This window comes from Electrophorus electricus, chromosome 14 (genome assembly GCF_041902795.1).
Source record: "Electrophorus electricus isolate QZ-2024a chromosome 14, ASM4190279v1, whole genome shotgun sequence".
Taxonomy (NCBI): Eukaryota; Metazoa; Chordata; class Actinopteri; order Gymnotiformes; family Gymnotidae; genus Electrophorus; species Electrophorus electricus.
The window spans coordinates 17,909,997-17,933,141 of NC_137510.1; the positions used below are offsets into that span (position 1 = coordinate 17,909,997).

The window sequence follows — 23,145 nt, forward strand, 5'->3', positions numbered from 1 at the left end:
GAATGTCCAAAGCTTTTTAACGACCAGGTTAATTCTCTTAGCAGTTTATAAGTCATACAGTTTATGCAAATTTTAACAGCGTTACTTTTTGTGATGCAGGCATTCACTGTCCTGTACACAGCTTAGTATCGAACGCGAGGTGACCTGTTTGGTGGCAATAAGAGAGCCATAAAGGCAGCACTGCTGTTTTGCTTTAATCTTGTTTCTGTTTAGCAGTAGTCTTAGCATTTCATTCATCAACCGATTTGCCGCAGTAGGAAGCGAGCAGGACCGCGGGGATCTCCCTCACTGTTATCGGGAAGCTTGCCACTCTCCGCCTCAAGTTCTTCCTGTAGTTCTCAAAGGGATCATATCTTAAGAACTCTGGCTTTCGAAAAGATTCCATTCTTGCAGAGTGACATGGCTTAAATTATGACGAATATCAAAAGGCAAATTCTCTGTCTGTTTTTCATCTACTACTACTAAGCACTATTTCCCTCTGTTCAATTAAACTTGTTTATTTAAATCTTCACCCTTTGAGGTTGTTTTCGGCTCATTCGGCTATTTAGCGGATTTTACTTGTTGAAAAATGCAGTAATAACCTGTAAACGCAATAATGTCTCATGCTGAGTTTCAACTATGTGGTCTTTTCCACTCCAACTTCCATTCCCTCTTGGTTGCTGCTTCTTCCAAGGTCTCAGTCATCTTAGGACTTGGTTTACCTGGGCCCGTTTGGGACTTTCCTCCACCTTGTGGGTAATAATGGCAAACTGAAAGATTTAATGAGCATTTAAAGTACCTAAAACACCTTTATGACCCTCAGCTGTAGAGTGTCAGTTTATAACCTGTAATATCATCTATGTGCCATGATAGTGTGATAGAAGATATCTGTGAGATTTCAAAACCCATGGAATTATAAGCTTCAAACAGAAGTAAGAACATTTCATGAACCTCATGAAGAATTTGCATAAATCCACAAAGAGAAGTAGGTAGTTTCCTATAGGGTATGAGATGTATGAGAGCAGGCCAGGGGCAATGATAGTCATAAAGAAAAAAAAAAAACTTGCTACACGTAAAAGAGTGTTGTCAAATTTCGTACTGTTTTTAATGACATTATTTTGATTTTAAAAAATGCATGCCTCTACAAAGTAAATCTGTTCAATAGTTTTTGACCAGTTGCAATCTGTTACGATTAAACTAGTCCTCAAAGCTGAAGTTTCACTAATTGTATTAAAGTTCTACTAGACAACGGAAGCTCTGTAACAGTTAGGATATATAAACCAAAAATTATTTTGTGAAAAACTATAATGTGAAAGTGTAACTTGGTTATCTTGAATTTACTATAGTCATTTGTGTTCCAACACTCTGGGAAACCAAAACCAATATTTATCTAATAGTTTGCCAAATCAAATGTATGCTAAGTTATATGTATATATTTTTAAAGTTACACATGGTAACATGACCTGTGCTGTTGAGCGTTAATTGTAAGCTATGTTCTGTACAGAAAGCCTTCTGCATTTGTATTCTGCAATTCTTACAAAAAAGTACAGCTCTGTGTGTGGTATAGGCTTATCAAACCCTCACTAGATATATCACAGCTATTGAAGGGACTGTAAAAATGTGCTAATATTTTAAACTGAGGAGTATGAGTTTTTGAGTCATATAACATATATCAATACTATCTACTCATGCCAAACATTTTAGAGCTTTTAGAGCTCTCCTAAGGGGGCTTAGTATTATTAAAATATAAACCTCCTAGATGCACTTACCAGCTAACCAGATGGTGAATAAAAAAGCAATATTACTTAACCTATTTGAATTAAAGTATATAATATATAGCACACATATATTTGTATTATATTACATATTTTCAGTAAACTAATTTGTGCTTTGTATGAAAAAAAATCAGTGCATCTACATTATGTATTACAATTTCTTAGGGCTAGAGGGCAGTAAAAATTCATAACAGAATTTTCTTAGCACACTATGAGGTAAAGGTTCCTACTGTAGTTATTCAATTTACATTATTAGTGGTTTCCATTTAGAATCAAGCTCTTAATATTAGTACAAAATTACCTGAGAACAAAAGTGAACAAAATTTTGCACGTGTCAAATATTTGTTGTTGGTCTTCCAAATGGTGATGACTCAAGTTAACAATCACAATCATGTGACTTGTAGCTGGATTTGACAAACTTAGAAATATTTGTTCATTTAGTCAAAACAAATATGTTTAATTCATTTTAGCTATGGTTTTAGGCTTCAACTTGAAGGCAAGGCATTCATGTGTACAGTGACTCACATCAGTTGCATTTTGTTGCATTCATACCAAATGTATTGTTCAGAATCTAATCAAAAATATATGAAGGCCATCAAAGGCCACTATGGGGTATATAGGGTTAAATCAAGCATTAAAAAGAGCACTAATATAGGGGCAAATGTCTTAGTATAAATATCTAATATTTCCTGCATTTATTCATTTATGATATATTCTACCAGTATCACCATACCAAAAGTATGTACTTGTTTAGTTTTGTACATTTATTGTATTTGTATTTGTATATTTGTACATATAAATGATATGAACAGGTAATTGGCAATTAAGAAGATGGAAAAATGTATAGGATTTGAGGCCCAAAAGACTTCGAACTTGACCTGACTTTGGATTGATGACCTGAGACTTAATATGCAATATATTACTTTCATTTTTATTTAAGTCATTTTCCACTAAAAAGTAGGAAACAATATTTATGATAGTGGTTATAGAAAAAATGTGAAAATAATAAATAAAGTGCAAATCATTTTATGAAAAATAAGATGAAAAATCTAATTGCTTTGTAGTCCTCAAATGAACCAGTTTGTGCTCCATAGAGCAGGTCCCCCCACTTGGAGGTGGCCATGTTTAAAACAGATTTACCACAATCAATGATCTTATAACTACGTATAATAATGCAAGACAAAAGTTAAAACTTACTGTATGGTGGAATGGTTTGTGGTAGTTGTACATCATTAACACATGGATAACCACCAGGACCAGGGTTGGTATGAACTGATGCTTTTGCATTTTGGAACTTTTGCGAGACCTGTCCTTATGCTCGAGTCCATCTTTGAATTATTTGTCACTAGTTCTTCCACATTACTTACTGACTAGGGTTAGCAAACTTGTTTGGGAGTTTTTATTAATGGAAGCTTTAATGCTAAGGCCTCTGAAGACTCTGAATTACTGCTATTTTCTCTGGCTATTCATTGCTGTTTGTTTTATCATAGGGGAAACTAAAGTTTAGTACAGAATATCGGAAATATCTGGACGCTAGGTGTCAGTATAATGGCTCATAAAGAAGAATCACTGTAATAATGACCTATTGCCCTTTTACATCTAAAAGACCTGGAATTGCTTATAATAACAAAGTGAAGACTTATTGACACCTGTCTCCTCTCCTATATATAGGAGATTTTAGCTAAATATTCAATAAATGAATACACCCATTAAAATAATCACAAAATATATACTGTCCCCACCTTGTGTAAATAAATGTAGTATTTGTTACAAAGAACTTGGTTAGCTTTAATAGCTTAATGATTTCCACTGTCTCCTTTTCGTTGCATTTATTTGGTATATATTTCTATCATGATACTACACTCCTTCTCTGCCCTCTTGAGGCCTAAAGAAAACTAACCTGTTTGTCTGCCTGCTTACTACCCGGAAACTAATCAAAGAGAGTACATATGAAAGAGAGAGGGAGAGAGACTGAGAGAGAGAGAGAGAGAGAGAGAGAGAGAGAGAGAAACATTAATGCCCACAGCTAAAATAGTTCCTCTTTTTGTTTTTGTATATGTATATATATTCTTTTTTCTTTTTCTTTTTGTAATTGTTTTTGGGGTTAAACATAGAATCAGATGGACAGCAAGAGTGAGAGCACACGGGTGGTGAAGGGAGTGAGAGTGTTATTGTGAGAAGGGGTGGAGTGATAGTGCGGGAGAGGAATTTTGCCAGAGCAGGCAGCTCTGTTTCTCTCCAAATTTATGCTGATCCATTGCAGCTATTATTACATGCGTAGGATGTAGGATGCGTAGATTTCATTGTTTTGAGTTTTTGGGACAGTTATTTTTGAGCAAAATCTTTTGAGCATAAACTTTGAATGTTTCAGCACTGCTCACTTTATTAAATGACACATTATTCTCTGTTTTACCTTCACTGATTCTGGGAAAGATTTTGTGAGACCACTGGGATTATAACATGAGTTGAGTTGGATTTAACAACAAGTTATGAAATGGACCACAAAATGGATTATTGAACAAAATATCAGAATGGTAAGATGACCTCTGAAAAAATGATTTAATTATACTGATCAGTTAAAATGACATGAAGTGCTGTTTAAAGTGTATTTGCATTGTACTCATTAGTTAAAAGAAGAAAGAATACCTCAGGAAGTGGTTTCAAATAAGAATCACAGAGTGAGTCAAAGACTTTAGGGGGAGGGGGGCCTTACTTAATGGCCTGAATGCTGGATGAGCAGTAGTTGGCTTCATTTACAGAGCTTTCTTTACCTTTGATTAAAAAAAACCTTTTGATTTTGATGATATGTTTAAATGAAGGACCACATTGTTACTGGTGCCTCATAATTTTCATACTTAGTTGTTTGGCATAGACAGACAGAGGTAGTGTTCAGGCTACATAACGGAAGTGAATGACATATAGTGCCATAGAGATCACTGCTCTCCTAGATACATGCTATATCTTCAACAGAGGTAGGAACAGGGCCTGGCCTTTGCTCCACGTGCACCTCTTTGTGTAAGAACATTGGAGAAACAAACAGAGAGAAGGGTTCCACTTCACATCCTTAATGGCAGTGGCTGGAAGTTCAGTGGGATTAGGTCAATACCTTGAGCCTGACCTGTCCAGCTCCACATCCCAGCCCCCTACCAATGCTGACTGTAAACTCCTTGACAAGGTGCTTAAAAGGCTGGACAAACTGCACCGACTCTGTACTGACCCACGGCTAGGTCTGAAGAACAGCCCCCCATACCTACCTGAACTGGTGTTGGAGACTGGAAACCTCCTGACGGATGTGTGGGCTCCCTATAGGGGCTTAGCCATAGCCACTACACGAGGAGATGAGGGGGACTACCTGAGGATCCATGTCCGACACCTGCTGGACAAGACAGACAGGGCCATCCTGCTCTTCAAGGAGGGCAGGGAGAAGATATTTGAGGAAATGTCCAGCTACAGGTGAGAGGAGACAGTTTGAAAGAACATTTCAAACATTTCCACATTTCATGAGTCGTTCAAATTGTGTTGAAATCTACCATACCTGCGCAAAAATGTTTGGCAAGTTCTGCATCTGAAAACCCTGTGTTGAATTTTTAAGAGATCTGAAAAACGTCTCAAACATTTTTGCCGAACTATCCTTTATAATCACACCATGTAAAACAATAATAACTATAGAAAACTGGTTAATTCCCAGTACATAAGAATGCAATTTCTAACTGATTGACTGAGATTAGTTCTAAATTCTAACTAATCTCCAATTTCTAACTAATCTCAGATTCAATAAAATACAAGAGGAATATATATTAAAAAAATGTTCCAATAATGACAATACAGTAAAAAGCCTTTAAAGATATCTCATTCACTCTGAATTTGTTTCCGCAGCTAATATGCTAAAAGTCATACATTTATAAAGTCACGTAACAAGGCAAGAAAAACACACTAAATATAATTCTTGTACCACAGAAACCATTTTCCCAGAGGAAAATTTGTACCAGCTGTTTAATACTAGCAAATTTTAAAATGCAACTCTGTGGTTACTTTAATGATAATTTGGTCATAACCTCTCTTTTAAATAAAAAAAACTGTAGCTACAGTCCTGTGATGGCCATAAATGTCCACTATCTTTATTCATTTTTACAAATGTAATGCATATGATAATTTTTATTGAACTCCTTTATAAACTAAAAACAGTGTGACTGGTTTTCACCCTGTTCTACACTAAGAGTGCACCAAGTTGCTGATTTACTCTGACTACTAATAGCCCATGTGTATGAGCACTAGAAGCTTACTCCATTATGATGCTAATAGAGGAAAACTATCTTCTGCCAGCTGAAGCCTGTATCTTGGCATAAGGCTTAAGCATGGACGTGAGCTTTATGACTAAACACAAAATTGAAATGGCATAGTCCAGGTGTGCTTCACAAGCAAGCTCAGAAAAAGAAAATGTTTTAAAGTGAGACAATAATGAGAAAAATGAAGTTAGCAATATTCATACAAAGAATGCAGCTCAAAGTTTTCAATGAAATTTTGTTCTAGGTTAAAAGCAGCATAAAATACATCAATAAAAATAATAAAATGGAAGTATAATATTACACATAAATCCCAATGACAAGATATGTAAAAGAAAAATAATTCAGAAAACATATAATAGTAATAATATGAAAATATTGAAATAGTAATAGATTAGGAAATTAAAAGAAATCCCAATACCAAACAGCAATTAAAAGCTTTGAGGAGTTTTAAGGTACAAGGAAGTCTTATAAATAGCATCGCCATTTATTTATTTATTTATCCACTTATTTATTTTATGTTTAATTCTTGGCACAACATAACCACCGATTAGCAATGCTGCAATGCTGTCTTAAAGAAACAGAGCAAAGTTGATAATTAACATTTGGTCATGTTATACTGACAGATTTTACATGCTGGAGTTGTTGAGTTTTTTTCACATAACTCATCACATGTTGCCTTTCAGAAGATATATTCAAAAGATATGTATTGAAATTACTGAAAAGCCTGTGCAGACATTTTATTAAAATCTGTAACATACAGACATCAAGATACTCAACAATCAAACACATCAACAGGTGATTCAAGCCACCTTCAGCAGACAGCATAATCATTCCATAGCAATATCCACAAGAATGTCATTATTCTTACAGAATCTGAAGTAATTGTTTGAATTTTAGATTTAAGATTAATGAAATCTTCAGAACATTGTCTGCAAATATTAAATGACAAGCATCGACCAACATGTTTCACTGGAGCTTGACAAGTCTGTACTCTACACTAAATGTGCCAAAATATGACAGATGTGACAATGTGTTCATGTTAAAAAGAACACATTATCACATCTTCAGTGTTTGACCTTGCAGTAGCCAAATTTAATTCTTGAACTTTCTTACTGTGTTATACGGTATCAAATGACTTTTAATACTGACTTTATTACCGACTAAAATGACTAGGTTTTTGGTTCTTGGCTCACATACAATAACTGAAGTTCTGTGAAATTTGAAAATCTTACTATTGGATATCTTCTATTGGTTATCACGATTGCCACTGAAGAAGGAAAATATATTAGTTGAAATTATCTGAATTATAGTTAAAATTATTATTATTATTATTATTATTATTAATGATCATCCAGAAAACTTTCATAAGTGTGCTGTCAGTGAGTAGTGTGCACAAAGAACATTCAGAATAAGCTCTATGGCTATCACCGTCCGCAGAACAAAGCAAGTATGAAGCCTAAAATGGTAGCGTTAAACAACAACAATGCTTGCAGTAGGCAGGTCAATAAAAATGGCCATCTTAAAGCAATACTGAGGTGGTAAGTTTGGTAGGCAGTTCCCCAAGTACCATCACTCGGAACCCAATCAAACAGAACGCGGAAACAGAGTAAACCACTATATACATATAGTTATTTATGTAGCTTAGCAAAACTGGTTATAATTAAACTAAAATAAATTATTTAACCAATTTTAATGATAAGCTCAAGAATGAGATCCCAGCATTGAACATTCATGTAAGAAACCACATAAATGCTAAATGTTAAATAGTGCTTAAAAATGAGTAAAAAAGACACAGAGAGACAGTATAAAGCACAGAGAGACAGATGTTTTTGGATTAACCTCTTTAGCTGTACGTTTTGGTGACCAGTCCTTTTTTGGTCAGCTCTATTTACTCTAAATTTAACTGATGAATGATAACATCTTGTTCTCTGTAGAGCTGTACCATGTCTCCAAAACATGTCTCCAAAGAAAGGTCTCTTTAATAGATGACATACACACACACACACGTGTGTGTGTGTGTGTGTGTGTGTGTGTGTGTGTGTGTGTGTGTGTGTGTGTGTGTGTGTGTGTGTGCACATATAAATTAGTCAAAATGAGGTTACTCATGAACAACGTGAATAAAGGTTATCACATTGTACACAGAGTGCAAGACTCTAGAACAGTCAGTCAACCGAGTTCAGAGTATAATAATGGTACTTGGTAGATAGCTATTGAGTAGGTTTAAGGGAGTGGAAAGAGTGTTGAATTTGGCAGAGAAGACTTTGTATTGAAGTTTATGTATTATATTTTCTACAATCACATTTCCAGGCATAAGCTAAAGAGTGGAAATGTTGAAAAAGTGGAAAGCTAAGAATAAACAACAACTGCAGTTACTTATGGAAACATCAGTCCTTATAAAAGGTCTGAATCATATGCAGAAGGAGTAAAAGGCATGATGAGAAGGTTTGAGAAGAGTGTGCAACAAAAGACTGATGGCTTTCAGTAAAATGTATGGAAAGGACAATACAACATACACCTAAACAAATAAATGGCATTTGCATAATCAATTTTAAAACTAAACCAGGAAAATTAATTTTGTTAGATTTTTATAAACCTTTTTCAAAAGTTTCTTTTCTGTTCCTGTAGCAGCTGATGTGCAAAGTGATTATGATAAGAATGGGGTTGCATGAGTGCATGCTTCACCCAGGGCAGTTCTGTATGCCTTTGACAAGATAGTGACAAGATTGCTCTGCTTTAAAACTTAACCATTATCTTTAGTCTTTATGGATAGTTGGCTTATTTCCCAAATTGCTATAGTTTCACAAAATGCTACCAGTTAACAGTTTGGCATACTTAATAACATTATTATTGATAATAATAATGAAATTACTTTTTCCCTCATCTTTTTCTGAAAAACAAAATTACTTGCAGACAAGTATATAAACAGTTTGAACTAAGAGGACTGTGAACGATAGCTGCTCTGTGGTATACCAGCAGTGATGCAGACATTGCCCTGGAGCTACTTTACATATGGTCATTTAACAGTGGAAAGTTTTGTTAGTGAACTGCAAAGAGTCAGGACAGGAAATGTCACTGTTTGATTTCCTGTTTGTTGTAGCTAGAATGCATGCATCTCCATGTGCATATTTACATTATTTTTAAGTGTTAATGTATTTGAAAGTCTATAATTTCTAATTTTGTATTTACAGCGTATTTTTTTTATTTGTTACATGAATATAAGTAAATGACAATTTCATAAACCAGTGGAATTCCACCTGTGCCCTATTACTAATTTATTTAACTGAAATATTCTTTTTTCTTGATATGTAATGTCTATTTTTTTGTTATTCTAATATCATTATCTCTTTCAGGAGAAACTTGACCAAGCTTTCTCTGCTGTTCAGCCACATGTTGTGGGAGTTACGAGCCTTGTTTCCAGGTGGTCAATTTCAGGGTGACACCTACAAGCTAACCAAGACAGAGGCAAAGGAGTTCTGGAGAAGTGCATTTGGAACCAAGTGAGGAAATCTACCATGTAGATTTGAATTTAAGTTACAAATTATTTTCAACAGGTTTATTTGACTCTTCAACAGTAGTTCTCTTTATTGTGCTTTGTCATACATCTGATGCACTTCCAAAGAATTTGGAATTATGCAATGCATGCATGCATTATGCATGCAAAAGATGACGTGCCCCTGAGTATTGTAAAGTTACCTCATTGTTCTCTTTCACTCTCAGGTGTATAGTTCAGTGGAGCTATTTTAAGCAGCAGTTAAGAAGGGTACATGGTTTTGAAGAGGGAATGGAGGCCATGGCCCTGAAGTCAACAGTTGATCTCACTTGTAACGACCATATTTCTATCTTTGAGTTTGATATCTTCACCAGACTCTTTCAGGTACAAGTAGTAGCCAGAACAAAATTTATTGTGAACATTCTGTTAAGACTATTGAAAGTATGCAATAAGTATTTAAAGATAATGTTCACCTGCTTTACATAATGTTATATACAGTGGGCCAGATTCATAAACATTGACGGTGAATAAAACTCCATATTTATAAAATAATACTCTAACATACAAAGTGTGCGACATGTTCATATTCATAAAGTTATCGTGGCGATAAGTACACTGGTGTCAACTTACCACTGCGGTAAATTCACCTGTGCCCATGGTTACAGACAATCAACACTGACATTTAAATGAATGCATACATATTAAAGACACACAACAAGAGACAGATGACTGACCAGTAATGATACGCTGCAAGCTGCATAAAAAGTTAACACAGTAAATTTCACCAAGATGGGGAATGCATGGATGCTCTGAGTTGAAGACTTCAGTTCTTCTAAATCATGGCAGAGCAGTAAAAAAAAAATCTCTCCTCAGTCTATATCTCTTTATAGTCTGTTCCTCTGTAACACCTAAATAAACATTTCTTATGGCTAACATTTGTGGTATTCTGAGACCCTGCTCAAGCAAATCTTCTTCCTCTTTGTGCACCAGTTGCAAATTTTGCCATCATGTTCACCAAAAATGTGCCTTTTAAATAAATTTGTCAATAGCTAAAAGGGTGAATATGTAGAATTTTCTTGATAACTTGCATGTGTAACCAAACATTATTAGAGAAAATTTACTGTTGGATAGGATTTTTGAGAAGTAGTATTCCGTTATAAATCGATAACGCCATATGCAAATGAGGTTAAAATGGAGTTTGACCATATATCACGCAAACTGTAAAATATGCTGGCAATCCATATGAATCCATATGAATGAGGAAACGTGTTACTACTCCCTATTTGCAGGTAATGTCACGTTAAATTTGGTGATATGATGCGCAGTGGTAGCTCAGTGGTTAAGGTACTCTACCAGTTCAAGCCCCACCACCTCCAAGTTGCCACTGTTGGGCTCCTGAGCAAGGCCCTTAATTGCTCAAGTTATATTCAGGCATAATTGTAAGTCACTTTTGATAAAAGTGTCAGATAAATACCATAAATGTTTTATGAATTTGGCCCAATATGTTTGTGCACATTAATCACAATCTGAAAAAGAATGTTCTTGGTGTTCTGAATAATAAAAAATCTAATAATTAGTGAACATTTTCTTTAATATAAAATGTCCAAAAGGTTACTCATATTGGCTGAAAAAAAATGCTGTTAGTTACACGGTGAGACAAACAAGGTTGTTGTGCTGTTGTGTTGTGCTGAATTCCTACTCCACGCAGAACCTTATGTCCTTGTAAAAACTTGCTTTGGATAAGCTGCTCATTAGCTGTTTAGTAGCGCAACACTTGGCAGAAGACTGGATACGCCTGTAAGACTGACGTCAGAGGGCGTGCTTCCAGAAATCACAAATGAAGTTAAATGTGTGTTTCCACCTACTGTCAACACGTCACACCTTTCGAAACACCCCTACTCCGATCCGTAGGACTCACGTCATGGTGGCGTAGGGATATTTGACGTAATTGACAGTGATGAACACGGCATTCCAGTCGCCCCGAAATTCAGTGTGATCTCGAAAATCCATTTTAGAGAACTTTACTGGAGAAACTACACTTTGCTGAGTGATTTGCTAAGATGGCTGGCTAGCTATAGATGAAAAAGTATCACAAAATACACTTATTTGGTGGTAGTTGTTTTCAGTTATAGTACCAATAAGCTAGTGAAACGTAGGTTTGCGTTAGTGTTATTTAACAGTTAGCTAATGTTAACGTAGTTTGTTAGCTATCTTGTTGTGTAGCTAATTTAGTGGTTCTGGCGAACTGAGCTAGCTAACTTGTATAGCTAGTAGCTTGCTAACGTTAGCTAGAGGTGTGTTTTAGTGGTAGTTTTGGTGAACTGAATTAAGATGAGCTCGATTTACAGCTGCGATAACCTATAATTTATAGCTAGACAATATAAGGCCACTTGTGGCAGCCACATAAACTATGTGTCATGCATAAAATTACGTCACAAATGTAGTTTTCTTTGTATGTAGCCTAAGACTTCATCCAACAATATTTGGATCTTTAGAAATTCCTACTTTTTATGTTAATATTGTGTTTGCTAATATTCCTGTATGTTTCTGAACAAGACTCAGTCTGTAATCTTATGCTGTACCTTCTATCTGAGCACATTGTAGCTGCAGTGATAATTGTCATTTATTATTTGTCTGTTGATTTTTATTGACAATTAAATTATTACTGGCTATTACACAGAACACTAGTTAGTAGTTTGTGAGAAGTTGTAATGGGATGGTTGCTGAAATTTACTGAGTAGCCTGTCACAAACAGCCCCACCTAGAATATTTTTCACCAGCTGACACTGCTTGAAAAGTACTACTGCTACCTTGTATCCCTTCATAGGTTCCAATATACTATTTTTATAATAAACAATTTTTGTTCTTGTTAGCCATGTTATTTTTGTTGAGTTACATTTTCTTTCAGTAATTCTTATGATTTTGCAGAAAGTATACATTAAGTTTAATCTCTTTTCACCTCAGCCCTGGCTGACACTGCTGAGAAACTGGAATCACTTAGCAGTTACTCACCCAGGGTACATGGCCTTCCTCACCTACGACCAAGTTAGAGCCAGACTGGCACATCACAGACACCGCCCTGGCAGGTAAGCCATGTGAAAATAGAAAAAAGTAGAGAATGCCAGCGAGTCAACATTTTAAGAAATCATGATTTTAAAAAAAATGAAAAGATAATGTTAGAGAAGGAGAAATGCATAAGAAGAGTATAAAAGAACAAGCTAAAACAAAAATAAAGTGAAATAAATTATACTTTGTTTGAATGTATATCCAGTTTAATTTAACTGATTTGTTTATCAGTTATTTGCTTTACTTAGCCTATTTATCACCCTTTTTAATGTTACAAATGTTAATTAGGCTACTAATTTTCCTTAGTCACTAATAATTACTACTAAAAACTAATAATTTGATTTGGGATTTTGAATTCAACCAGAGAACTATAAGGTCACGTTTAGATTTGTAATTCGGTTCCTCTAGTCTGGACCAAAGCAAAAAATTATACATTGTTGGATTTTACTCCTGATTCGCTTAGCATTCACACTGACATATTTGCTATTGAACCAAAAGATGTAAGCGAAAATCATATAGATACGTCACATCCTGACTGAACAGCTAGAAAAATTATGTGCTAAATGCGCTTGTAGGGTTTGTGAATGTGGGCTACTTTTACCCATCAAAAACTCGGGAAGATTTGGCAAAATGCATTAAGGAGGCAAGCAGTGTGAGTGCAATTTGAATACATTGACATTTTCCCAGTACAGCACAGATATGCTCATTGAAGCAAATATTAATGAGGTATTTTATCTCTACTACATTGGTCCATGTGTGACTTCGGCTCATTCAGCTTGATGTGTAGGGACACATCTCATGACATCATGTCCTGTGTTTGGTCAGTGTGCTGCCATTGGGCCTGACTTTGATCTGTATTGCGGTCATTGTTTAAACGAACCGCACTGGTGGTCGCTGTGTTCACATTTGCTTTAACGAAATGTCCTAGAGAGAACTCTGGACCACTCACAGAACTTGGACCACTGTTTGTTTTAATCAAAACTAGGCTGCTATGTGTAAATGCACCCTAAAATAACCATGAGTTAGTTGGCAAGTAATTTTCAGTGAATGAAAATGAAACTGATTCCTGCTGTTGATATTTCCCAGGTCTTGGAAGTCCCAGTCGTAAAGACATTGTTAGTTAATAAAAACAACACGTCAGTTCCTTTAACAGAACAGTTGAAAGGAAAGCATTTTAGAATGCTTAGCAGCTTGCTGGGTAGTGAGCCAGCAAGTGTTTGTTATTATGAACATTTTATTTTTATTTTTTTACCATCTCTTTCAAGAATTCTTAGATTCATGCATTTACATTTACCTGAATTTATCCAAAGCGACTTACAATTATGACTGAGTACAACTTGAGCAACTGAGGGTTAAGGGCCTTGCTCAGGGGCCCAACAGTGGTAACTTGGGAGAGGTGGGGCTTGAACCACTATACAACTATCCAAGTCAAGTACCTTAAGCACTGAGCTACCACTGCATATGCATGTGCTTCCAGCTACATCTTCCGCCTCAGTTGTACACGAATGGGCCAGTGGGCAATCGGTCATGTGACCACAGATGGCAACATCGTCCAGACAATTCCAGAGAATACTCCTCTCTACCAGGCTCTTATACTGGGATTTCGAGAGGGCTGGTGAGTGCATACTGTAGGTTCTTACATAGTAGAAACTCAAAGGATACAAGATATTATCTTAACCTGGAATGCATATGTTTGCAGCTATTTGTACCCAGATGGCCGTGATTTGAACCCTGACCTCACAAGTTTGTGCATGCCAACACAGAAGGGTCGAGTTAAGGTCACAGAGGTAACAGACGTCCTCAGAAGAGCTTGCTTTAGTCAGATAGTCAACCTATTCAGAAGCACACCATTATTTTACAATTGTAGTGCATGTTTCAAAAGCTGAAGACTATAATATAATATCTTTGATTTAGTTCATGTTAAAATAAACCACCTCTAAACATGCAAATAATTACAATTTCTGCATATTTTAATGATGCAATAACAATCACACAGAGAACACCATATAAAGGCTCCCTTTCTTAACATTATGTATATCATTATCTATATAAAGGCTCATTTACTTACATATCATTTGTTATCATTAACAAACCATGAACTTTGGCATTAATAATCCATAAGTAATATGAGCAAACTAATAAACATTACTGGTTGCTGTCCTTCTGCATGATCAGGTTTCATGAACTGTCATTTCCATTTTATTTTGAGGAGTACCTACAAGGTACAAATGATAGTTACTCTTAAGGTTATTAGTTCTGTTTGTTCTGGATAAGTGAGCTGAGTGTATTTCATATCTATGCTAATGCGATGTAGTTAAAAAAAAAATTATATTCTTATAGTGTGGTAGAATGTGCATCACCCCTAACAGGTGTGATATATAGCATATTAACTTGTAGTGTTTTACTGTAACTGTTAACATTTATTTCCTATAAGCAGACATTTTTAGAGGCTACTTTTTATTTTTATTTTTAGCCTATAGTTTGAATCACCTGTGTCCAGGTAAAGTTACAATGACTAATACACCTATATCTTAAAATGAGTCCTAGACTGTCCAGGGCATGTATCATACTGGTCACAGCCAAATGCTCCTATGCTTTCAGGTCTAGAATAAATATGGAGCATTTAAACATTTTATGGGAATGGAAATTGGTTGGGTGTTGGAACGACTGGACAGTCGCCTGTTTAATCTTGTATTAAGTTTGCTTTCCGTTATAGATTTAGTAGCCCTGCCCATAGGAAGAAATTTCTTTAGCTATAGAATGCAGGAAGCTGCGGATATATGAAAGTGCACAGAACCCAAAATAAGACTGGTGCTGTTATATTATTAGACAAAGCAGAACTAGAAGGCATTATTAAATTTAAGGCATAATTGAATTTGAAATAACAACAAAAACTATCTATATTAAAAGTTTTCCTGATTGGGAAAATATATTTGCTCTTTTTCAGAATTAGGTTGCTCATATCCTCAAATGTTTACAATCTCTGGGTGAATTAACTCATTTAAATCACATTAAATTTTGACTTTATTTTATTTTTAATGGCTTTATGAATGGATTTTTCAACATAAAATACTAGCTTTCAATTACTTTGATGTAATTCTCTTTCCTTCGCTCTCACTCTTTCCTTCTCTCTCTCTCTTTCTGTGTCTCCAAAATATTCCTTTTTGCAGGAGCAATATGAGTTATATTGTGAAATTGGCAGCACATTTCAGCTGTGTAAGATCTGTACAGAGAGAGACAAGGACACACGAATCCAACCCTGTGGTCATCTGCTTTGCCGCCCCTGCCTGACTGGCTGGCAGGTATGGTGATCTATAAACCATTACAAATTCGTATTATTTAACACATTGGACAATATTATATAACAAGCTCACTCTTCATATCTGATAAACTGCCAGATGACGTTTAACATAATGTTGACTGGAACAGTGTTACTTGCCAATAGCAATAAATAAATAAATAAACATTTATGCCCTCAAAATGTAGTATAGTATCTGAATACACAACTCTGTGTTTTTCCCTGTCATTGTTCAGACAGTGATTCAGAATTATAAAAAACACAGCAAGCCTCAACTTGACTTCCTGTCTGTGCTTCAACAAGCATGAGTGTATGTGTGTGTGCATAAGTGTGTGTGTCTAATTTTCCACTGCTTTCGCATTCACTGTCACACCCAAGAGCAAGCTAGCATTGACATGTGTAACAGCAGGTCACATGCATTTCTGCTGCCTTTCACTGGAAAAGTAATTTCCAATGAACTCAAATCTTTATGCAAAACAAAATACAGCTACAGAGATCAGCTTGCATATAAAATATTTACACATGTTGAACCTAAAAATTATGTTGTAAATTACTTCCTTTTGAAATACTGCATTAAGCTTTTTTGAGCTATACCAGAAGCTGTATTCTTTACTGTACTTTAAATAGCTTTCATTCCTCCATGTTCTCCAGTTATGTGCAGCTAAAGGTACACTGCTCTGGCCAGTTGCCTGAGTGCATATGTGCTTGTGCATGTGTGTGTAGATGCATTACATTATTAATCCCCATACACAGAAATCAGATGCACACACCTGCCCCTACTGCCGCTGTGACATCAGAGGGACAGAGTCCATCCTCATCGAGCCATATCTGCCCACAACAGGCAGAATAGCTGAAAGAAGAGATGATGATGATGATGATGATGATGAGGAAGATGATGAGGAAGATGACCATGAAGATGTTCAAATAGTCATGAAAAAACTGGCTGCCATGAAAAGGGTGAGAGTGCACTACATGCATTATACAGTTGTGGTGGAAGTGACCTTTTCCTTTCATACACATTTAACACACTAGAAATCCTCTGTTACATCCCTCAGATGTGTTTGCACTATGCTTGACTTGAATCATGCTGTCTGGTTGCATACTTGTCATCACTGACACCTCCCTTCTGCTGTAACAGGCATCGCAGGAGGAGTGCCAGGTCCCTACTTCCAGCTTAATGCCTCCTCCCCTCCCCCCAAAGCACAGCTCCTGTACTTCCTCTTCCTGCTCTTCCCCCATACCACCTGGCAGGCCTTCCTTAATGGACATGTTGGCTAAGGGACACAGCAGTTCAGTGAGTGTCATCTCAGAGCAATAAATATGTCCTGTAATTCAGTACTTCCAGAAGTGGGGGAATAGGGGTATTTTATCATTTAAAACTTGAATTTATACAGATGCCTTTTTCTGAATCCATCAGTAAATTAGCATTCTTTGTAATAGTTTTATTATAATATGCAGACACCTATCAAACATGTAAACTATTATGTTTTTACAAAATATACAAGAATATATAAGGTCTATATAAGGTTAAAATAACCAAAATAAGGTTAAGCATACCAGCTAAATCAGAGTGAAGCATCCTTATTTGGGTAAGATCAATTTTTTTTTTAAATTGAACACAAAACTTTAATAACATAATAAATTAGTGTAATTGTGATTGTTCTTTTCTTGGTAAAAACTAATAAATGCAACATATGCTAAAATATCATATTAATATGTTATGTTAGAGGGTTTAAGGTAATGACAAAGTTAAATATGCTATAAAGGACTATCATGTTATGATACTTTAAAATGACTGACAGAGTTCACAGATAGCTGACAGTCATGTTTTAGTTCACGACAACAAAATGGTAATGTGTTAAATATTGTAATAAATATTCTTAAATCATCCCAATGAAGAATGAAGGCAGTCTTTTCTCTCTGTGTTCTGACCCATCTCTCTCTCTCTCTCTCTCTCTCTCTCTCTCTAGTGAGGAGCAGAGTGATCGATCACTCTCACAGTTAGGCAGAAGCTGTAAGAAACTACTATAATATTCTTTTAACAATAAACATGTAGTGGCTATTAAAGATGTTTATTTACTACACTTAACATTGTTTAACAGGAGCTAAAATGTGTTACGCTTTTAGGTTACAGATTTGTAATGTTCCAACAAAAATGAAATAATCACTGTTGAACTGGACTACTGTAATGAGTTGCAGTTGTCATTATATGACTGTCAAAAACATATGCTTCCCCTGAGTAGTGGAAACTCAAGTGTCCCCACCTACATTTCCATTCTGGCCTTTCTGATTGTGGCTTCCTCACGTGCTACTGTCTTCTAACCCCTTTTACTTCTCTCCTAGCAACCTGCACATGCATAAGGTACACATTGGCACATACTGGTTGCTGCAATGTCTGGTTGCTACAAAAAAAGAAGAAAGCCATAAAAATTATCCTAAATTTAAAAATGCATCTAGAAAATCTTAAAAATATTAAATGTACATAAATGCGGAGTATACAGTAAAAGCGGTAATGATTTATTCAACCATAATCGACACTGAAGCTCTGTGCACTGGTCAAGTCCTCATAGAGGTCAGAGGCAGTCCTGGTGCAGTTGAACATATTGTACATTTACATTAGATTATAGGTAAGATCTCTTAAGATCAAGTTATTTAGATCTATAATTTCCTGATTGCAATTGGTGAGCAATTTTGCTTTTTAGGATGATGATTTGAGAAGTCTGTTCCAATATACACACACACTATATCACAATTACATCTGAATTGCTATATCCATGCAAAAGTTAAATGGTTTCAATTTGCACTTTAAAAAATGAAATCAATCAGTTTGTCCAGTCTGTCCAATCTGTCGAATCTGTCCACAGACCCAAAGGTTCAGTAAAACAAGCAAACTCATGCTTTTATATTGACATCTTGTGGCAGATGTTAGCAAAACAAATTTGCTTATTTAAAAACCCTCTCTCTTCTTTCCTTTTTATTCAGGTGGAGTACCATGGGCAGGGCCGGTCAAGTCAGTAAAAAAGAGAAAAGGCAAATAAAGGGAACAGGGAGAGGAAAGGAGTTTGGTCGATACAGGTCTATCAACTGGAAGACACAGTCAAAAGATCTCAGGAAGACATGTCTCATCCTAACAGTGCTGCATTTGCAGGATTTACAGATCACCAGGGTTTCACCATGAAAACCAACATAATGCAAGATTAAATTGTGTTTGCATCAGTCAAATAGTCCAAAACAGATTTCTTTATCCATAGCATAATTTATGGCACCATCAATCCATAATGAAACCACATATTCTTAATTGTCTCAACTGTCTTAAAGTGTAAATTTTGCCTCACTTTTACTACATAAATGACTGTACATATACTGAAGTACAGTAAGTTGAAATTTAGGTGTAGACTAAAGGATTGTAGTTCTGTTAACAACTGTTAATGCTGAACATAACAGTGGGGCAAAGATTACATGTTTATAAATTAAAAGTATTATTACAAAGCATCTTAGACAGAAATGCAGCCAGTGATCATATGAAAAAAATATCTGTAGGACAGCTGTAGCTAATTAATATTCATGTCATTGTCTCAAACAATGTATTTACAATTCTTATCTGTTTGCCTGAATAAGAAATACCTAATATGGGGCAACCAAAGTAGCTTACTGATAACAGTTAGCAGTTTATTTTAGAAATGAAAATAAACTGCACATTAACTCAAACATTGTTCTGTTTCTGGTCATTGATTGAATAACATTTAATCATAGATATAGTATTGTTTTACAGTCATCACTGACACAGCAAGGATGTAACTCACAGTTTATTCTTATATACTAGTCCCATATTATCACTTATTTCTGATAAACGCTTTAAAGAGCTAAGCATTAAAAAATGAATTCCAAAAATCATACAGGATTACACACTGATGAAAAGGAATGAGGGAGGAATAACAACAACAACAAAAAAATTCAAAAAGGATGCTGAATGAATAGTGGGGTTCAAGCAGAAACTAAGGGTTGGCTGCCATGACATCCCTGATCCAGTAGAGGAACTCGCACACCTTGGTGTACACACCCGGGTAACCTGGCAGGCCACAGCCCCGACCCCATGACACCAGGCCATGGACCTCTCCATAGCATACTAGCGGACTGCCTGAATCACTCTGAAAAGAAAAAAAATCCAAGATCCTCTTACATTTCAGTAGAGGCTTTAAATCTTCAGACATGACCAAAAATTTATCTGTATAGTGTTTCTAAAGTATTAGGTCCATGTACCATCTTATCACAAGTTTAAATGAGTCTCGCTCCCTTGAAGCAACTTGTCTCACTCAAAATTCTTACTCTGCATGTAAAGTCAGGTAATATATCGGTGACAGCCTTTCACCGGCTGCCTGTGTAAGCCTGTGCAAGGTCTGAGACTGCATGCTTAAGAGTGTGAGAGTACGTACACTGCATGCATCTTGGCCTCCCTCAGGATGACCAGCACACAGCATCCTACGAGTCAGCATGCCAGGATAAGACTTCTCACACTCCTCATCACTCACAACTGGGACATCAGCACACTGCAGGTGGAAGGGCATAAATGCTGTTTGGAGAATGACAGAAAACAAAGCAGATGCATGCTGTAAACCATCTCTTTTACATATCTATATATACAGCTCTATTCTGTATTATACCCTTTGGTCAATGAGGATAATGCCAATTAATTACAAAAAAAAAAAAAACTATGACAATTCCACAGATCATGTCCATACTAGTTTTACATTCATAGATCCCTAAGATACAAAAGATACACATGCCTCCAAGGCCAAGATCTGATGGATAATGCAATGCATTCACACTAAAATGTCAATATTCCTGGTAGAATTTAGAATTTTGCTTAGATGAGGGTGAAGGTCGTACAGGAGTCAGAGTAGATAGATCCCCACCCAGAGACAGTACATGGCATTCCTGCAAATGGACAGCCAGTGGGCAGAGAGATAGGTCTCACAGCATCAGTCACTTTCACTGGATGGAAGAGCTTAATCAGCATGATGTCATAGTCCAGAGTCTGGTAATTATAACTAAAGACATGAGAGGTTAGAGGCAAAGTGTTTCAGTGGGATGTGCAGTAATTATAAAAAGTAAAAGACAGTGAGATGTGTTAGTGGTATATACTGCTCTGGGAAACACTTGCTTGGGGTGCCAGATAATGTTATCTGTCTTCAGAAGCTGCTCAGTGCCCTCAAACATGCGTACATTATGATCGCCCACAATAAGTTGCATACTGTATGGACTAATAGGTGGACAAGACAAGAGAGAAAATGGCAAAGAGAAAATTATAAACTTTTTCAACTTCTCAGTTAACTGAAAATCACAGCAATGCACAAAAATGACAGTTTTATTAGGGTAGTTGAGCAAAATAATTGAAACAGCACAGGAATAAGGACAAAGGTTTTTACGTAGGGAAGTTAGACAAGCTACAGAAGAAGTCAGATAAAAAGCAACAAGAAGCTACAGAAATCCAAAGAGTTAGTGGATATAATGCAGTCGCAGTGGGCACAAAAAAAACTAAATGATTAAATGACTTGAACTGAAGAGTCTCAAAAATCATAGCATATGGAAAAATGTGCAAGATGAAATGATGGAAACAGATAGATACTTAAAGAACAGGCTCAACACCACATAACTAAGTTTATTGCTTACTGTGAAATATGACAGTAGATGATGACAGATCCATAATTGGCTTTTTATCTTTTATTTATATATCATAAATTAATGTTAATGTTGTGGTTTTTACTATTGAATAAATATTTATTATTTCTTGTTCTTATGTCATAATTTTTTTCACATATTTTAAAGTGGTTTGAGCCTTAAGACTATATAAGTAATATAGTAACACAAAAGTAAACGTGTTGTTATTATTATTATTATTATTATTATTATTATTATTATTATTATTATTATATGGACAGGCATGAAATGGTATTTAGTATATGCAGATATCACTCAGCATGGTTGTATGATAGTCAAGCAATAAGTCAAAAGGTGGTCCTACACCATTATAAGTTTTTAATATTTTGCTTAATGTTTCCATTATTTTCCCCATGATCTATGAATTACACCAACAAAATTAAATTGTTTGATGGGAAGGAACCAATAGTAAGGAAGTTCTCCTATATTATTCTGTAGTACTTACTTGTACCAACACTGGGCAGCAGAGAGCACCCACTGTTCACTGATGAGCACTCCACCACAGAAGTGATAACCATAGTGGAGGGAGACCATCCATGGCTGTGAATGAGGGGTGCACTCATAGCCTCCAACGATCCTTCCATCAAAGCTGCGTGCTGTCGCTGCAATACCAAACACATACACGCATACATATGATAGAGTTATGCAGCAGCTGAGGTTTAACAAGAAAGACCACAACTGAACCTCTTCTCTCCTATCTAATTTCTAAGTATGCATATTCCCAGTTCTTAGCTAGTGCCAGTAACTTCTACCCTTCACTCTTCAGCAAAGGTGGTTCAGCCTTTGAGTTCAAAGCAGAAGCAACCAGCATTCCAGGCAAAGTTCTTTCCCACCTTCTCTGGTTTCTCAAGCACTCCTGGAAGCATAGGCATCAGCTAACTCAGATTTTTTAAAACTAAAGGTGACAACCATATATATTGTCACTAATTAATCATTTTTAACATTACAGGCACTAAATCAGTGAAGTTGAGCTGGTTAAATTTACAACATACACTGAAATTTAAGATGTGAAAATGACTTTTGATTTACCAGCAGCTCCCACTAGAATCAGCAGAATGAGCAATGCCATGGTGAACACTTCAGCAGCCCAAACAGTGGCTGCCCTTCAGGCATTATATATCATCTTCACCCACTTACCTAGTGTGTACACACACACTCACTCACTGTCTCTCTCACTCTCTCTCTCTCTCTCTCTCTCTCTCTCTCTCTCATGCAAACACACACACACACACACCACACACACACACTTGATTCAAAGCAATGATTAACTTCTTGTAAGAAGGCATATCACTGGTTGGCATGACCAATAATTGAAACAACAGAAATGTACACTCTTAATTAAAAATCTAACAGCCAAATCACCTTAACTGAATCATGTCATTTTAGTCAATCCAGGACAACATTAGGTAACATGCTTATCAGAATTATTATTATCATCATTTATATCCTTATTACTGTCAACTTTTAATGCTGTAGTTATAATTCCACCTGTCCTTCATTGGATGCCAAGCACTGTGTGAATTAGCCACATGT

General features: G+C 35.9%; 2 protein-coding genes across 4 annotated transcripts; one reads left to right on the top strand and one right to left on the bottom strand.

The window, feature by feature from the left end:
- Positions 1–3,729: 3,729 nt before the first annotated feature.
- Positions 3,730–19,602, top strand: cblc (Cbl proto-oncogene C). Of its 3 annotated transcripts, none has more exons than XM_035530412.2 (11): positions 3,730–5,207; positions 9,391–9,537; positions 9,758–9,914; positions 12,495–12,616; positions 14,074–14,211; positions 14,296–14,383; positions 15,767–15,898; positions 16,648–16,851; positions 17,033–17,188; positions 17,865–17,908; positions 18,877–19,602. In XM_035530412.2, exons 1-10 carry the CDS (start codon positions 4,822–4,824, stop codon positions 17,865–17,867), a joined length of 1,533 nt encoding a protein of 510 aa, XP_035386305.1. In that variant the 5' UTR covers positions 3,730–4,821; the 3' UTR covers positions 17,868–17,908; positions 18,877–19,602. The 3 variants fall into 3 exon arrangements, with proteins under 3 accessions (XP_035386305.1, XP_035386304.1, XP_035386306.1); XM_035530411.2 differs by lacking the exon at positions 17,865–17,908 and having other exon boundaries at positions 3,730–4,288; positions 4,725–5,207; XM_035530413.2 differs by lacking the exon at positions 17,865–17,908 and having other exon boundaries at positions 3,730–4,288; positions 4,930–5,207.
- Positions 19,603–19,739: 137 nt separating this feature from the next.
- LOC113580856 (trypsin-like) lies at positions 19,740–22,695 on the bottom strand. Its single transcript, XM_027015675.3, has 6 exons — positions 22,642–22,695; positions 22,058–22,214; positions 21,056–21,154; positions 20,782–20,942; positions 20,328–20,464; positions 19,740–20,042 (listed from the first exon to the last, which is right to left on the bottom strand). Exons 1-6 carry the CDS (start codon positions 22,679–22,681, stop codon positions 19,890–19,892), a joined length of 747 nt encoding a protein of 248 aa, XP_026871476.1. The 5' UTR covers positions 22,682–22,695; the 3' UTR covers positions 19,740–19,889.
- Positions 22,696–23,145: the final 450 nt, after the last annotated feature.